The sequence below is a fragment of the Somniosus microcephalus genome, chromosome 6 (assembly GCF_052327205.1).
Source record: "Somniosus microcephalus isolate GS21.2 chromosome 6, FLI_Smic_1.0, whole genome shotgun sequence".
Lineage (NCBI taxonomy): Eukaryota > Metazoa > Chordata > Chondrichthyes > Squaliformes > Somniosidae > Somniosus > Somniosus microcephalus.
The window spans coordinates 8,271,316-8,288,801 of record NC_140992.1 but is presented as its reverse complement, the minus strand read 5'-3'; the positions used below and the strand labels follow the sequence as shown (position 1 = coordinate 8,288,801).

Here is a 17,486-nt window from a genome sequence, read left to right as displayed (position 1 = left end):
GACCTAGCACTGGAGGTGCTTGAGTGTCAATAATGTAAAAGTCCAACATCATGTTGCTTTCTTTGTACTTGCATTTCATCACGCATGTGCCTTTTACAATGAGCTGCTCACCCCCATAGCCGGTCAGTCTGCATGAGGTGGGCTGTAGCTCACACTCATCCTTCAAGCTGTGATACTCACTCAAAGGAATTACATTAACCTGAGGTCCAGTGTCTAGTTTAAACTTAAGCTCTTTGCCCTGTTTTCCTATCTCAATATCGGCAAAGGCTTGCTCAGTCCCTGAAATCTCTTTTTTCTGTGACACAGAATCAATAAACAGTTCCTCTGCATTTGGCTCTCTATCTGGCATTTGGCTGTCACTCACTGTGTGCACTGTTTTTCCGAAAATAGTCTTGCAAACTTTAGCAAAGTGGTTCCGTTTACCACATGTAGCACATTGCCTTCCTTTGGCAGGGCATTGCACCTTTTCTCCATGCATCTTGTTTCCACAATATCCACAGTTTTTGAAACGTTTTATGTCTGTGTCGCTCATTTTTAGAACTCTCTCTGTTCTTTCTGTTCTGAAACACGCTCTCTGGGCAGTGTTCTTTGGTGTGTGTCTATTAACTGCGTGCACTGTCTGTTCACACGAACTGCTCGTGGCACCGGTTATGGTTTTCAACTGTGCTTGGGCTATCTCGTGCGATCTAGCTATGTCCATAGCTTTGTCCAGCGTTAGCCCGGACCCAACATTCAAAAGTTTCTCTCTCACTTTAGCTGAATGTATTCCAAACACGATGCGGTCTCTGACCATCTCATCTTTGTCTGCATATTCACAGTCTTTTACCAGCAGTTTTAACTCAGTCACGAACTGTTCAAACAACTCACTAGCTCCTTGTACTTTCTCCTGAAACTTGTACCTAGCGAATATCATATTTGTCTTGGGCATCACATATGATTCGAAACGGTCAAAATAACTTTTCAGTACCTTTGCGTCATCCACGGTGAGAGACCATGTGTTAAAAATGTCTCTCCCTTTTTCTCCGATCCACAGGAGTAGGTAGCTGCATTTTTCTTCCTCCCCTATCTCTCCTCGTCTTTCTTGACTTGTCTGCAGCCTTAGACATGGTTGACCACTCCATCCTTCTCCAATGCCTCTCCACCGTTGTCCAGCTGGGTGGGACTGCACTCGCCTGGTTCCATTCTTATCTATCTAATTGCAGCCAAAGAATTACCTGCAACGGCTTCTCTTCCTGCTCCCGCATCGTTACCTCTGGTGTTCCCCAAAGATCTATCCTTGGCCCCTCCTATTTCTCATCTACATGTTGCCCCTTGGCGACATCATCCGAAAACACAGCATCAGTTTCCAGACGTACAATCCCTCTCCCTAACGTCTGTCTGATGCTCAACCACACTGCTCACAACTTTGGTATCATATTTGACCCTGAAATGAGCTTCTGACCACATATCCACAGAATAACTAAGACCGCCTATTTCCACCTCTGTAACATCACCTGTCTCCGCCCTTGCCTCAGTTTATCCGCTGCTGAAACCCTCATCCATGCCTTTGTTACCTCTAGACTTGACTATTCCAACGCACTCCTGGCTGGCCTCCCACATTCTACCCTACGTAAACTTGAGGACATCCAAAACTTGGCTGTTCGTGTCCTAATTCACACCAAGTCCCGTTCACCCATCACCCCCTGTGCTCGCTGACCTACATTGGCTCCCGGTTAAGCAATGCCTCGATTTCAAAATTATCATCCTTGTTTTCAAATCTCTCCATGGCCTCGCTCCTCCCTATCTCTGTAATCTCCTTCAGCCTTTCAACCCCCCGAGATATCTGCGCTCCTCTAATTCTGGCCTCTTAAGTATCCCTGATTATAATCGCTCCACCATTGGTGGCCGTGCCTTCAGCTGCCTGGGCCCTGAGCTCTGGAATTCCCTGCTAAACCTCTCCGCCTCACTACCTCTGTTTCCTCCTTTAAAGACGCACCTTAAAACCTACCTCTTTGACCAAGCTTTTGGTCACCTGCCCTAATTTATCCTTATGTGGGTCGGTGTCAAATTTTTTGTCTTATAATACTCCTGTGCAGCGCCTTGGGACGTTTTACTACGTTAAAGGTGCTATATAAATACAAGTAGTTGTTGTTATTGTTGAGGGGTTACAATGCAGATTCACTGCCCAGTAAGAGGAAATAGAAATATGAAGACAGACTTGATGAATTGGGTCTGTTTTATCCCATTAGAACAACACAACTCACAGGGAGATAGGATAGAAGTGTTTAAAATGATGAAAGGATGGGGCAGGGTAGCTAGAAGCAAACTGTTCCATTACTTATGGGGTCTAGAACAAGAGGCCGTAGATACAAGATTAAATGTAAAAATAGATTTAGACGGGAGAGCAAGAGAGAGTTTGATTTTACTAAGGAGGAGGATGTTGTTGAGAGTGGGATTCTCTTCCAGGGTTTGTCATTGAGGCAGAATCTACATCAACATTCAAGAGCAGCTTGGCCAGGTGGATGAAAGGATTTGGGCAGGTAATTGTGATGGGACTACCCGCCGACAGGGTAGATGGTGACACAGACTGGTTGGGCGGGCTGGCCTATTTCGGTGTTGTAACTCTTGTTTATTTCTATCTGCAAGTTACGTGTTTTGCAAGCAAGTTAAAAAAAGGGGGTTCTGAGACAGTATGTAGCTAATAACAACTTGCATTTCGATAGCGCCTTTAACGTCGTGCTACCAAACGGTTTTACCGCGTTAAAGGCACTATATAAATGCAAGTTGTTGTTGAGGTTTCATCGCGTGACCTCCCGCCATTGGCCACCAAACGCGTCCATGCTCACGGCGCACCGCATTCCCACGGCCAATCGCAAAGCGAGCAGTGTCTTCCTTACCAGATTGAATGACTCTTGGCTCTCAGTCAAACAGCCTTTTTTTTTAACCATCTCCAAAACTGTTATAACTAATTAATGAAAAGGGGGAAAGAAAATGAAAAAAAAAACCCACTTTTTTTTTTAACGGCTGTATGATTTTTCTCCCGGGTGTTGCTGGCCGCGGTGCCCAGGAGATTAATCTTTCATTCCTGGAGACTCCTGGGCAATCCTGGAGTGTTGGCAACCCCGCGCTATAGGAGGCTGCTGGTGATAAGCGAGGATGGTGCAAGTGGCGGGGATTGTAATTCAGTTGATGAGGACGAAGGTCGTATTATTTGATCCATCACTGGTTCTTCTACAATGTACTCCGACACCGCTGGATTATAGAGTAACTCAGCTCTCCCATTTCTGGGCTTTATTCATATTACACATATACAGAACCGATACCCCCACATCCCCCTCTAAAAAAAAAAATCATCTGTTTCAGGTCGTCATAAAGGGAATAATAAGCTATCGGTTTCACTGAAATTTATACATTTCCCTAAATCAATTCAAACAATAGTATTCCCATAAACGTTCATCCTCTCAGTTACAATTAGAAAGAGCTTGTTTTTAAGGCCCCAAAAACCCAGGATGATAAAGGGATTTGAATACAAAGGGGAAGAAGTTATGGTAATGTTGTTATGCACCACTGACAGGATTTTAATTTAACGTCCCGTCCACTAAACAGAGAGCACACTCTTGTAATGAGAGAAATGCAGCAGCCAATTTGCACATAGCAAGGTCCCACAATGAGAGCAATTGCCAGATAATCTATTTTAGTGATGTTGGGTGAGGGATAAATATTGGCCCCAGGGAGAACTCCCCTGCTCCTCAAATCATGCCATGACAGGAGAGACAAGGTTTCAGGTTTTACATCTTATCCAAAAGATGGCACCTACGACAGTGCAGCACTCCCTCAATACTGCACTGGATTATGTACTTGAGTCTCTTGGAGTGGGGCTTAGAACCCACTACCTTCATAGAGTGCGACCCACTGAGCCATGGCTAACAACTACTGAGTTAATCGAGTAACTAATGTAGTTACAGAATTAACACCGGTGAAAATCTCAGAATCCAATGTAATAAAAGTAAACTTCACGGTAAAGCCCTCATAACTCAAATCCCAGACAGCCACTGCTGTACACTTTCACAGGCAGGAATATATCACAAGGAGCAACAATTACCATCTGAAATAAGGAGAGAGAAGTGCTGTGCTGGCAGGAATCTCCCCTTGGCGTCTGCTCCAGTTTCCGACAGCTGGTTTCAATCTGGGGAGGTGAGACTGAGAGTGAGCCTGCCTTTGAGGGCTGCAATCAACTCCTGACACATTTGCGAATGTTGCCCCTTTGCAACAAGGCTCAAAACACAAATGTGCAAGAACTTGTCTCTAACTCCCTGCTAATCGAGACCCAACCGCGCATAGTTTCAGCAACTTAACAAAAACCTTTACTGCTGAATTTATTTAAGAGTCACTTTCCAGCTGTCCAGTGAGTGCGAAAAGGAAATGTGCAGGAAATCTTTGGGAATGAGTTGTTGGTGCAAATGGTCTAATTTTGAATCGTTTTCTTGGAGTTTCCCTTTGTTCCTGTTGCTCTGGATGCTCTCACCATTCCCCAGTCCCGCTGAAACTTTTCCAACGTGGAAGATTGAGCTGGTAAGAAGGAATTTTACAAATGTTTACAAATGAGATTTTTTGTTCACCCAAGAAAATAAACTAGCGATCAATCCTCAGGAAGAGAAATGTTAACAATTTATTGAGAGAGAACTGTGATGTCATCATTAAGGAATTATACAATTTTTTTTTCATAGCTCTTAAAACCAGTTTGATTTATTTCTGCCTTCATATAAAAAATAGTTTTCACGGAATAATAATGATTTCGGCAGTGGCTGGTAATGATGACTCTGTCCTTGTTTCTAACGGCATCCTAAAGTCGAGTTTGTTTGAGATACCCAAACAGGGAAAGTCTTCCCGAGATGTTTTGATTCTGGTTACGACAGCGACCAGAGCAAATCTCCCCCTTTCCGGTGTTTAAGTCATTTCTCTCCGCGGTTTCCACCAAACTTCCGCCGACTGGGGGTTGCCAACTCTCCAGGATTGGCCTGGAGTCTCCAGGAATTAAAGGCCGATCTCCAGGGGAGCAACACCCGGAGAGAAAAATCATCGGGAATTAAAACATTGTGGGGTTTTTAATTTTTTTTTTCTTTGAACGCTTTTGTTTAACAGTTGTAAAAATATTGGAGGCAGGGGGGAAAGTAAGGCTGTTGGACTGACGGTCAAGAATCATCCAATCAGGTAACAAAGAGTCTGTTCGCTTCCCGATTGGCTGAGAAGGCGGGGCGCTGCGAGGATGGGCGTGTTGGGTGACCAATGGCGGGAGTGTGGGGGCGGGGCCATGGGAGGCAGGAGGTCATGTGATGAGACCTCCAGGCAGACATCCAACCAGAGTTGGCAACCCAACCACCGACCATCGTGCTGGGACTTTGGATAAACACCCACAGAGATTCTACCCCAATGAAGCGTTTCTTGTGCACAGGAAGATCCCACACTGTTGGTTTGGATTTAAAATTCTGAATGCCATTTAAAAAAAAAAAGAGACTTTGGGAGCAAGATTAATCTTCAGCGGGAGCGCGAAATGGGCGTTGGTGGGTCGGTCGCTAGCAACGGGGAAAGTAAATCGGGTGAGGTGATCTGCCCACCGCCTGTTTCTGTGGCCCCGCCATTTCACCCTTCTTCAGTGCTGGAAATCTGAAGCTATCAATCAGAAATGCTGGAAATGCGTAGGCGGGGAGGGAAGACCATCATCCGAGAAGCATTTCACATTGAGACTCTTCACTGGAGCCTGGTTACCCACAGCATTGCGTTCGGGTGACATTCCTTTGTCTGCTGCTGTACAGCATTTATTTGAAGAGGGTTAAGTTGTCCACGAAAATAACAGGCTGTCGTGCGAAGGCTTTGAGCCTTTAGTTTCTAAAGTCGCCCGCACTAACTTCTAGGCAAATAGGATCAGCACAGTCCGATGGAGCCATTTTACTCGACTATTCCAACCATCTCCTGGCCGGCCTCCCGTCTTCCACCCTCCATGAACTCATCCAAAACTCTGCTGCCTGTGTCCTAACTCGCACCAAGTCCCGTTCACCCATCACCCCCTGTGCTCACTGCCCCGTGTCCTAACTCGCACCCAGTCCCGTTCACCCATCACCCCCTGTGCTCACTGCCCCGTGTCCTAACTCGCACCAAGTCCCGTTCACCCATCACCCCCTGTGCTCACTGCCCCGTGTCCTAACTCGCACCAAGTCCCGTTCACCCGTCACCCCCTGTGCTCACTGCCCCGTGTCCTAACTTGCACCCAGTCCCGTTCACCCGTCACCTCCTGTGCTCACTGCCCCGTGTCCTAACTCGCACCGAGCCCCGTTCACCCATCACCCACTGTGCTCACTGCCCGTGCCCTAACTCACACCAAGTCCCGTTCACCCATCACCCCCCCGCATAAGAGATTAGCGTGCAAAATTAAGGCACATGGGATTGGAGGCAAGGTATTGACTTGGATAGAGAACTGGTTGGCAGACAGAAAGCAAAGAGTTGGAATAAACGGGTCGTTTTCCAATTGGCAGGCAGTGACTAGTGGGGTACCGCAAGGATCGGTCCTAGGACCCCAGCTGTTCACGATATATATTAATGATCTGGACGAGGGAATTGGATGTAATATCTCCAAATTTGCAGACGACACAAAGCTGGGTGGGAGGGTATGCTGTGAGGAGGATGTCGTGAAACTCCAGTACGATTTGGACAGGTTGGGTGATTGGGCAGAAACATGGCAAATGCACTATAATGTGGATAAATGTGAGGTTATCCACTTTGGTGGCAAAAACAGGAAGGCAGATTATTTTTTGAATGGCAATAGATTGGGAGAAGGGGAAGTGCAAAGAGACCTGGGTGTTCTTGTGTACCAGTCGCTGAAGGTAAGCATGCAGGTGCAGCAGGCGGTTAAGAAGGCAAATGGTATGTTGGCCTTCGTAGCAAGAGGGTTCGAGTACAGGAACAAGGATGTCTTGCTGCAGTTGTACAGGGCCTTGGTGAGACCGCACCTTGAGTATTGTGTGCAGTTTTGGTCGCCTTATCTGAGGAAGGATGTTCTTGCCATGGAGGGAGTGCAGCGAAGATTCACCAGACTGATACCTGGGATGGCAGGAATGACGTATGAGGAGAGATTGTGTCGATTGGGCTTATACTTGCTGGAGTTTAGAAGATTGAGAGGGGATCTCATCGAAACCTATAAAATTCTGTCAGGCCTGGACAGACTAGATGCAGGAAGGATGTTTCTGATGGCCGGGGAGTCCAGAACCAGGGGTCATAGTCTAAGGATAAGGGGTAAGCCATTTAGGACTGAAATGAGGAGGAATTTCTTCACCCAGAGAGTGGTGAACCTGTGGAATTCTCTGCCACAGAGGGCGGTGGAGGCCAGTTCATTAAATATATTCAAGAAGGAGTTGGATATATTTCTTAAGGCTAAAGGGATCAAGGGATATGGGGAGAAGGCAGGGACAGGGTACTGAATTTGGATGATCAGCCATGATCTCATTGAATGGCGGAGCAGGCTCGAGGGGCTGAATGGCCGACTCCTGCTCCTATCTTCTATGTTTCTATGTGCTCGCTGACCTATATTGGCTCCCAGTCCGGCATCACCTCGATTTTAAAATGATCATCCTTGTTTTCAAAATCCTCCATGGCCTCGCCCCCTCCCTATTTCTGTAATCTCCTCCAGCCCCACAACCCTCCAAGATCTCTGCGCTTCTCCAACACTGGCCTCTTGAGGATCCCCGATTTTAATCGCTCCACCATTGACGGCCGTGCCTTCCGCTGCCTGGGCCCTAAGTTCTGGAATTCCCTCCCTAAACCTCTCCGCCTCTCTCCCCTGCTTTAAGGCGCTCCTTGAAACCTACCTCTATGACCAAGCATTTGGTCACCTGTCCTAATATCTCCTTATGTGGCTCGGTGTCAAATTTTATAGAAACATAGAAGATAGGAGCAGGAGTAGGCCATTCGGCCCCTCGAGCCTGCTCCACCATTCAATGAGATCATGGCTGATCATCCAAACTCAGTACCCCGTACCTGCCTTCTCCCCATATCCCTTGATACCTTTAGCTCTAAGAAATATATCTAACTCCTTCTTGAATATATTTAAAGACTTGGCCTCAACCACCTTCTGTGGTAGAGAATTCCACAGGTTCACCACTCTCTGGGTGAAGAAATTCTTCCTCATCTCTGTCCTAAATGGCTTACCCCTTATCCTTAGACTATGAACCCTGGTTCTGGACTCTCTGACCATCGGGAACATTCTACCCGCATCTAGTTTGTCCAGACCTGTCAGAATTTTATAAGTTTCGATGAGATCCCCTCTCATTCTTCTAAACTCCAGCGAGTATAAGCCTAATCGACCCAATCTCTCCTCATACGTCATTCCTGCCATCCCAGGGATCAGCCTTGTGAATCTTCGCTGAACTCTTTCCATGGCAAGAACATCCTTCCTCAGATAAGGTGACCAAAACTGCACACAGTACTCAAGCTGTGGTCTCACCAAGACCCTGTACAACTGCAGCAGGACATCCTTGCTCCTGTACTCAATCCCTTTTGCTATGAAGGCCAACATACCATTTGCCTTCTTCACCGCCTGCTGCACCTGCATGCTTACCTTCAGCGACTGGTGCACAAGGACACCCAGGTCTCGTTGCACTTCCCCTTCTCCCAATCTATTGCCATTCAGATAATTGTCTGCCTTTCTGTTTTTGCCACCAAAGTGGATAACCTCACCTTTATCCACGTTATATTGCATCTGCCACGCTTCTGCCCAATCACCCAACCTGTCCAAATCATACTGGAGTTTCTCGGTATCCTCCTCGCAGCACACACGGCCACCCAGCTTTGTGTCGTCTGCAAACTTGGAGATATTACATCTAGTTCCCTTATCTAGATCATTAATGTATATTGTGAATAGTTGGGGTCCAAGGACCGATCCCTGTGGTACCCCCTAGTCACTGCCTGCCACTCGGAAAAAGACCCGTTAATTCCTACTCTCTGCTTTCTGTCCGCCAACCAGTTCTCTATCCAAGTCAATACCTTGCCCCCAATCCCATGTGCCTTAACTTTACACGTTAACCTCTTATGCGGGACCTTATCGAAAGACTTTTGAAAGTCCAAATACACCACATCTACTGGTTCTCCCTTATCTATTTTCCCAGTTACATCCTCAAAAAATTCCAGTAGATTAGTCAAGCACGATTTACCTTTTGTAAATCCATGTTGACTTTGTCCGATCCTGTCACTGTTTTCCAAGTGCTCAGCTATTACATCCTTTATAATGGACTCTAGCATTTCCCCCACTACCGATGTCAGGCTTACCGGTCTGTAATTCCCCGCTTTCTCTCTACCACCCTTTTTGAATAGTGGGGTAACATTAGCTACCCTCCAATCCATGGGTACAGTTCCAGATTCCATCGAATGTTGGAAGATGATCAGTAATGCATCTACTATTTCTAGGGCCACTTCCTTAAGTACCCTAGGATGTAGATTATCAGGCCCTGGAGATTTATCGGCCTTCAATCCCATCAATTTCCCCAACACCATTTCCCTACAAATACTGATTTCTTTCAATTCCTCCCTCTCATCAGACCCTATGCTCTCCAACATCTCTGGGAGGTTATTTGTGTCCTCCTTTGTGAAGACAGAACCAAAATATGCATTTAATTGGTCTTCCATTTCTTTGTTCCCCATTATAACTTCCCCTGCTTCTGACTGCAAGGGACCTACACTTGATTTCACTAATCTTTTTCTCTTCACATATCTATAAAAGCTCTTACAGTCAGTTTTTATGTTCCCTGCAAGCTTACTTTCATATTCTATTTTCCCCTTCTTAATTAATCCCTTTTTCCTCCTTTGTTGAATCCTAAACTGCTCCCAATCCTCAGGGTTACTGCTTTTTCTGGCCAATTTATATGCCCTCTCCTTGGATCTTATGCTATCCCTAATTTCCCTTGTTAGCTATGGTTGAGTCACCCTTTTTGTTTTATTCTTATCCCAAACTGGGATGAACAACTTCTGTAGTTCATCCATGCAGTCTTTGAATGTTTGCCATTGCCTATCCACCGTCAACCCTTTGAGTGACATTCCCCAATCAATCCTACCCAATTCGCGCCTCATACCATCGTAGTTTCCTTTATTTAAATTCAGGACCCTAGTCTCCGAGTCAACTACTTCATTCTGCATCCTAATGAAGAATTCTATCATATTATGATCGCTCTGACCCAAGGGGCCTCATACAACAAGATTGCTAATTAATCCTCTCTCATTACATAATACCCAGTCTAAGATGGCCTGATCTCTGGTTGGTTCCTCGACATATTGTTCCAGAAAAGCATCCCATAAACATTCTAGGAATTCCTCCTCCACGGTATTTTTACTAATTTGGTTAGCCCAATCTATATGTAAATTAAAGTCACCCATGATGACTGCTGTGCCCTTATTGCACGCGTCTCTAATTTCCCATTTAATGCCATCCCCAACCTCCGTATTACTGTTTGGAGGTCTATATACCACTCCCGCTAACGTTTTCTGCCCCTTGATATTTCTCAGTTCTACCCATACAGATTCCGCATCATCAGAGTTAATATCCTTCCTTTCAATTGTGTTAATCCCCTCTTTAACCAGCAATGCTACGCCACCTCCCTTTCTTTTTTGCCTATCCTTTCTAAATATTGAATACCCCTGGATGTTGAGTTCCCAGCCTTGGCCATCCTGGAGCCATATTTCTGTAATCCCAATCAAATCATATTCGTTTACCTCTATTTGCGCAGCTAATTCATCCACCTTGTTCCGAATGCTCCTTGCATTAAGACACAAAGGCTTGTTTTTTTAACGCTCTCAGACCTACATGAATTATTATTTACTGCGACCATGTTTGATTTAAACCGATGAGTTCTTTGCCTTCTAATTTTGTTTTTCTCCTTCCTGTCTTTTGCTTTTTTCCTTGTTTCCCTTTCCTTTGTCTCCCTGCTCAGGTTCCCAACCCCCTGCCACTTTAGTTTAAACCCTCCCCAACAGCACTAGCAAACACTCCCCCTAGGACATCGGTCCCGGCCCTGCCCAGGTGCAAACCGTCCCATTTGTACTGGTCCCACCTCTCCCAGAACCGGTTCCAATGTCCAAGGAATTTGAATCCCTCCCCCTTGCACCATTCCTCTAGCCACGTATTCATTTGAAATATCCTCCTATTTCTACTCTGACTAGCACGTGGCACTGGTAGCAATCATGAGATTACTACCTTTTAGGTCCTATTTTTTTATTTACCTCCTAACTCCCTATATTCTGCTTTTAACACCTCATCCCGTTTTTTACCTATATTGTTGGTGCCTATGTGCACCACGACAACTGGCTGTTCTTCCTCTCCCTCCAAAATGTTCTGCAGCCGCTCCGAGACATCCTTGACCCTTGCACCAGGGAGGCAACACACCATCCTGGAGTCTCGATTGCGGCCGCAAAAACGCCTATCTATTCCCCTTACAATTGAGTCCCCTATCACTATAGCTCTTCCACTCTTTTTCCTCCCAGCCTGTGCAGCAGAACCACCCATGGTGCCAGGAAGTTGGCTGCTGCTGCCTTCCCCTGATGAGTCATCACCCCCAACAGTATTCAAAGTGGTATATCTGTTGGAGAGGGGGATGGCTGCAGGGGATTCCTGCACTACCTGTCTGCGCCTCTTACTCTGCCTGCTGGTCACCCATTCCCTTCCTGCCTGTACACCCTTTACCTGTGGTGTGACCAACTCGCTATATGTGATATTCACGATGTCCTCAGCATCTCGAATGCTCCAAAATGAATCTATCCGCAGCTCCAGTGCCGCAATGCGGTCTGTCAGTAGCTGCAGCTGGACACACTTCCCGCACACATGGTCGTCAGGGACGCAGGAAACGTCCCTGATTTCCCACATAGAGCAGGAGGAGCACACTACGGTGCTGGGCTATCCTGTCATGACTTACCCTTTAACTAATTAATTAAAATTAAATGAATCCCACCAATTTCACTACAGTTAAATGATATATTTACGGGCCCTGGTTTACAAGCTGTCCCCGCTACACCACAGAGAGCTTAAAAACTATAAACCACAGGCAAAGTTTTAAAAGAGAGAGAAATACTCCAACCAATCACCTACCTGTTTTGTGGTGACGTCACACCTCAAATACTTTTTACCTCTCTCCTTCCCTGAGATTGGAGATTGGTACGCGCCTACCTGAGCCTCTGGGGCCTCTTGTAGTCGCTCTGCCGCTCCGAGATTCCTCCCGCCGCCGCTGATGCCGCACTGAGGCCTACCTGAGCCTCTGGGGCCTCTTGTAGTCGCTCTGCCGCTCCGAGATTCCTCCCGCCGCTGCCGATGCCGCACTGAGGCCTACCTGAGCCTCTGGGGCCTTTTGTAGTCGCTCTGCCGCTCCGAGATTCCTCCCGCCGCTGCCGATGCCGATTGTTTGATAATCGCTCCTGTGAAGCTCCTTGGGAAGTTTTACTACATTCAACGCGCAATATAAATGCAAGTTGTTGTTGTTGTTCGACTGCCCTCTCTGCACGCTCTTCTTCCAGTCATGATGCTTCCTGACCATAAAGTCACTGACTCAAATTGCATGTGTGTTCTCATTTTTGGAGGGGAGGGAGGAATCAGAGGAAGAGCAGTAACCTGAAACAGGGTCAAAATCAGGAGTGGGCGTCACGGCTAATATGTGTTGGAATGTAAGCACAAAGCCCAAGGATTTGTTGAGTTAACCCACAGCATGAGGCCCACAGTGTCTAACGCAACCTCTCCCACCTCACACACTGTCATCTCCTGGAAGAAAGCCCAGTGTTACAGTGACAGACCTGTACCCACCAGTACTGTACCCCAGTGTTATACAGGGACAGACCTGTACCCACCAGTACTGTACCCCAGTGTTATACAGCGACAGACCTGTACCCACCAGTACTGTACCCCAGTGTTACACGGTGACAGACCTGTACCCACCGGTACTGTGCCCCAGTGTTATACAGCGACAGACTTGTACCCACCAGTACTGTACCCCAGTGTTACACGGTGACAGACCTGTACCCACCAGTACTGTGCCCCAGTGTTATACAGCGACAGACCTGTACCCACCAGTGCTGTACCCCAGTGTTATACAGTGACAGACCTGTACCCACCAGTGCTGTACCCCAGTGTTATACAGTGACAGACCTGTACCCACCAGTACTGTACCCCAGTGTTACACGGTGACAGACCTGTACCCACCAGTACTGTGCCCCAGTGTTATACGGTGACAGACCTGTACCCACCAGTACTGTACCACAGTGTTATACAGTGACAGACCTGTACCCACCAGTACTCTACCCCAGTGTTATACAGTGACAGACCTGTACCCACCAGTACTGTACCCCAGTGTTACACAGTGACAGACCTGTACCCACCAGTGCTGTACCCCAGTGTTACACAGTGACAGACCTGTACCCACCAGTACTGTACCCCAGTGTTATACAGTGACAGACCTGTGCCCACCAGTACTGTACCCCAGTGTTATACAGTGACAGACCTGCACCCACCAGTACTGTACCCCAGTGTTATACAGTGACAGACCTGCACCCACCAGTACTGTACCCCAGTGTTATACAGTGACAGACCAGTACCCACCAGTACTGTACCCCAGTGTTAAACAGTGACAGACCTGCACCCACAAGTACTGTACCCCAGTGTTATACAGTGACAGACCTGTACCCACCTGTACTGTGACCCAGTGTTATACAGTGACAGACCTGTACCCACCAGTACTGTACCACAGTGTTATACAGTGACAGACCTGTACCCACCAGTACTGTACCCCAGTGTTATACAGTGACAGACCTGTACCCACCAGTACTGTACCCCAGTGTTATACAGAGTCAGACCTGTACCCACCAGTACTGTACCCTAGTGTTATACAGTGACAGACCTGTTCCCACCAGCACTGTACCCCAGTGTTATACAGAGACAGACCTGTACCCACCAGTACTGTACCCCAGTGTTATACAGTGACAGACCTGTACCCACCAGTACTGTACCCCAGTGTTATACAGCAACAGACCTGTACCCACCAGTTCTGTACCCCAGTGTTAAACAGCGACAGACCTGTACCCACCAGTACTGTACCCCAGTGTTATACAGTGACAGACCTGTACCCACCAGTACTGTACCCCAGTGTTATACAGCAACAGACCTGTACCCACCAGTACTGTACCCCAGTGTTAGACAGTGACAGACCTGTACCCACCAGTACTGTACCCCAGTGTTAGACAGATTCATAAGTAACTTTGAAAAAAGGAATTGGATAAATAATTGCAGGGGAGAAATTTTCAGGGCTATGGGGAAGGAGCTGGGGAGCGGGATTAATTGGAGAGCTCTTTCAAAGAACCGGCACAGGCACGATGGGCCGAACAGTCTCGTTCTGTGCTATAAGATTCTTTACCCAGAGAGTGGTGAGAACGTGGAACTCGCTCCCGCACGGAGTCTTTGAGGCGAATAGCGGAGATGCATTTAAGGGGAAGCTGGTTAAACACATGAGGGAGAAGGGAATAGAAGGATATGTTGATGGGGGGAGATGAAGCAGGGTGGGAGGAGGCTCGTGTGGAGCATAAACACCGGCACAGTGACCAAATGGCCTGTTTCTGTTCTGTAAATTCCATGTAATTCTATGATTCTAAGGATTCCCTCTTGTCTCTTAGGGTCTGACAGGTTGGCGAACTCCTTTCTTCGCATTGTTTCATTGTTATTTGACTGAATCATTTCCATTTTATTTCCAGGAAGGAGGCAGAGCTGCGTTAAGAAAAGCGTACCAGATTCCGACCTCCCCCGAAGAGCTGCCCAATACATTTCTTACGCGCAGCAAGCGTTACGCCATTAACCCCTTGCTGCACAAATGGGACCACTTCAACATCACCTACAAGTGAGTGGGCACAAAGACGCTAGCCAGGTTTTGCCAAGAGACAAGTCGCTTTATTCCTGGGCTCGTTGAGCAAATTGGTATCTGAATGCTTTAGGAAATATTAACCTTTAAGCAGATAAACTTTAACATTGCATCAATACTGTCCTTCAGCTATTCTGTTATTTCATTCCCTCAAATCACTCTCACGCCTAGTGACTGTACCCACCAGTACTGTACCCCAGTGTTATACAGCGACAGACCTGTACCCCCCAGTACTGTACCCCAGTGTTATACAGTGGACAGACCTGTACCCACCAGTACTGTACCCCAGTGTTATACAGTGACAGACCTGTACCCACCAGTACTGTACCCCAGTGTTATACAGTGACAGACCTGTACCCACCAGTACTGTACCCCAGTGTTATACAGTGACAGACCTGTACCCACCAGTACTGTACCCCAGTGTTATACAGTGACAGACCTGTACCCACCAGTACTGTACCCCAGTGTTATACAGTGACAGACCTGTACCCACCAGTACTGTACCCCAGTGTTATACAGTGACAGACCTGTACCCACCAGTACTGTACCCCAGTGTTATACAGTGACAGACCTGTACCCACCAGTACTGTACCCCAGTGTTATAGTGACAGACCTGTACCCACCAGTACTGTACCCCAGTGTTATACAGTGGACAGACCTGTACCCACCAGTACTGTACCCCAGTGTTGTACAGTGACAGACCTGTACCCACCAGTACTGTACCCCAGTGTTATACAGTGGACAGACCTGTACCCACCAGTACTGTACCCCAGTGTTATACAGTGGACAGACCTGTACCCACCAGTACTGTACCCGTGTTATACAGTGGACAGACCTGTACCCACCAGTACTGTACCCCAGTGTTATACAGTGACAGACCTGTACCCACCAGTACTGTACCCCAGTGTTATACACTGACAGACCTGTACCCACCAGTACTGTACCCCAGTGTTATACAGTGACAGACCTGTACCCACCAGTACTGTACCCCAGTGTTATACAGTGACAGACCTGTACCCACCAGTACTGTACCCCAGTGTTATACAGTGACAGACCTGTACCCACCAGTACTGTACCCCAGTGTTATACAGTGACAGACCTGTACCCACCAGTACTGTACCCCAGTGTTATACAGTGACAGACCTGTACCCACCAGTACTGTACCCCAGTGTTATACAGTGACAGACCTGTACCCACCAGTACTGTACCCCAGTATTATACAGTGACAGACCTGTACCCACCAGTACTGTACCCCAGTGTTATACAGTGACAGACCTGTACCCACCAGTACTGTACCCCAGTGTTATAGTGACAGACCTGTACCCACCAGTACTGTACCCCAGTGTTATACAGTGGACAGACCTGTACCCACCAGTACTGTACCCCAGTGTTATACAGTGACAGACCTGTACCCACCAGTACTGTACCCCAGTGTTATACAGTGGACAGACCTGTACCCACCAGTACTGTACCCCAGTGTTATACAGTGGACAGACCTGTACCCACCAGTACTGTACCCCAGTGTTATACAGTGACAGACCTGTACCCACCAGTACTGTACCCCAGTGTTATAGTGACAGACCTGTACCCCCCAGTACTGTACCCCAGTGTTATACAGTGACAGACCTGTACCCACCAGTACTGTACCCCAGTGTTATACAGTGACAGACCTGTACCCACCAGTACTGTACCCCAGTGTTATACACTGACAGACCTGTACCCACCAGTACTGTACCCGTGTTATACAGTGACAGACCTGTACCCCCCAGTACTGTACCCCAGTGTTATACACTGACAGACCTGTACCCACCAGTACTGTACCCCAGTGTTATACAGTGACAGACCTGTACCCACCAGTACTGTACCCCAGTGTTATACAGTGACAGACCTGTACCCACCAGTACTGTACCCCAGTGTTATACAGTGACAGACCTGTACCTACCAGTACTGTACCCCAGTGTTATACAGTGACAGACCTGTACCAACCAGTGCTGTACCCCAGTGTTATACAGTGACCGACCTGTACCCACCAGTACTGTACCCCAGTGTTATACAGTGACAGACCTGTACCCACCAGTACTGTACCCCAGTGTTATACAGTGAGACCTGTACCCACCAGTACTGTACCCCAGTGTTATACAGTGACAGACCTGTACCCACCAGTACTGTACCCCAGTGTTATACAGTGACAGACCTGTACCCACCAGTACTGTACCCCAGTGTTATACAGTGACAGACCTGTACCCACCAGTACTGTACCCCAGTGTTATACAGTGACAGACCTGTACCCACCAGTACTGTACCCCAGTGTTATACACTGACAGACCTGTACCCCCCAGTACTGTACCCCAGTGTTATACACTGACAGACCTGTACCCACCAGTACTGTACCCCAGTGTTATACAGTGACAGACCTGTACCCACCAGTACTGTACCCCAGTGTTATACACTGACAGACCTGTACCCCCCAGTACTGTACCCCAGTGTTATACAGTGACAGACCTGTACCCCCCAGTACTGTACCCCAGTGTTATACAGTGACAGACCTGTACCCCCCAGTACTGTACCCCAGTGTTATAC

General features: G+C 47.4%; 1 protein-coding gene across 1 annotated transcript in view; it reads left to right on the top strand.

The window, feature by feature from the left end:
- Window positions 1-3,509: 3,509 nt before the first annotated feature.
- The window catches only part of mmp23bb (matrix metallopeptidase 23bb), a 30,297-nt gene continuing 16,320 nt past the window's right edge, over window positions 3,510-17,486 (top strand). The window contains exons 1-2 of the mRNA XM_085989682.1: window positions 3,510-4,551; window positions 14,743-14,885. Coding sequence (XP_085845808.1) covers window positions 4,402-4,551; window positions 14,743-14,885 — 293 coding nt within the window. The 5' untranslated portion in view covers window positions 3,510-4,401. The remainder of the gene's footprint in view (window positions 4,552-14,742; window positions 14,886-17,486) is intronic.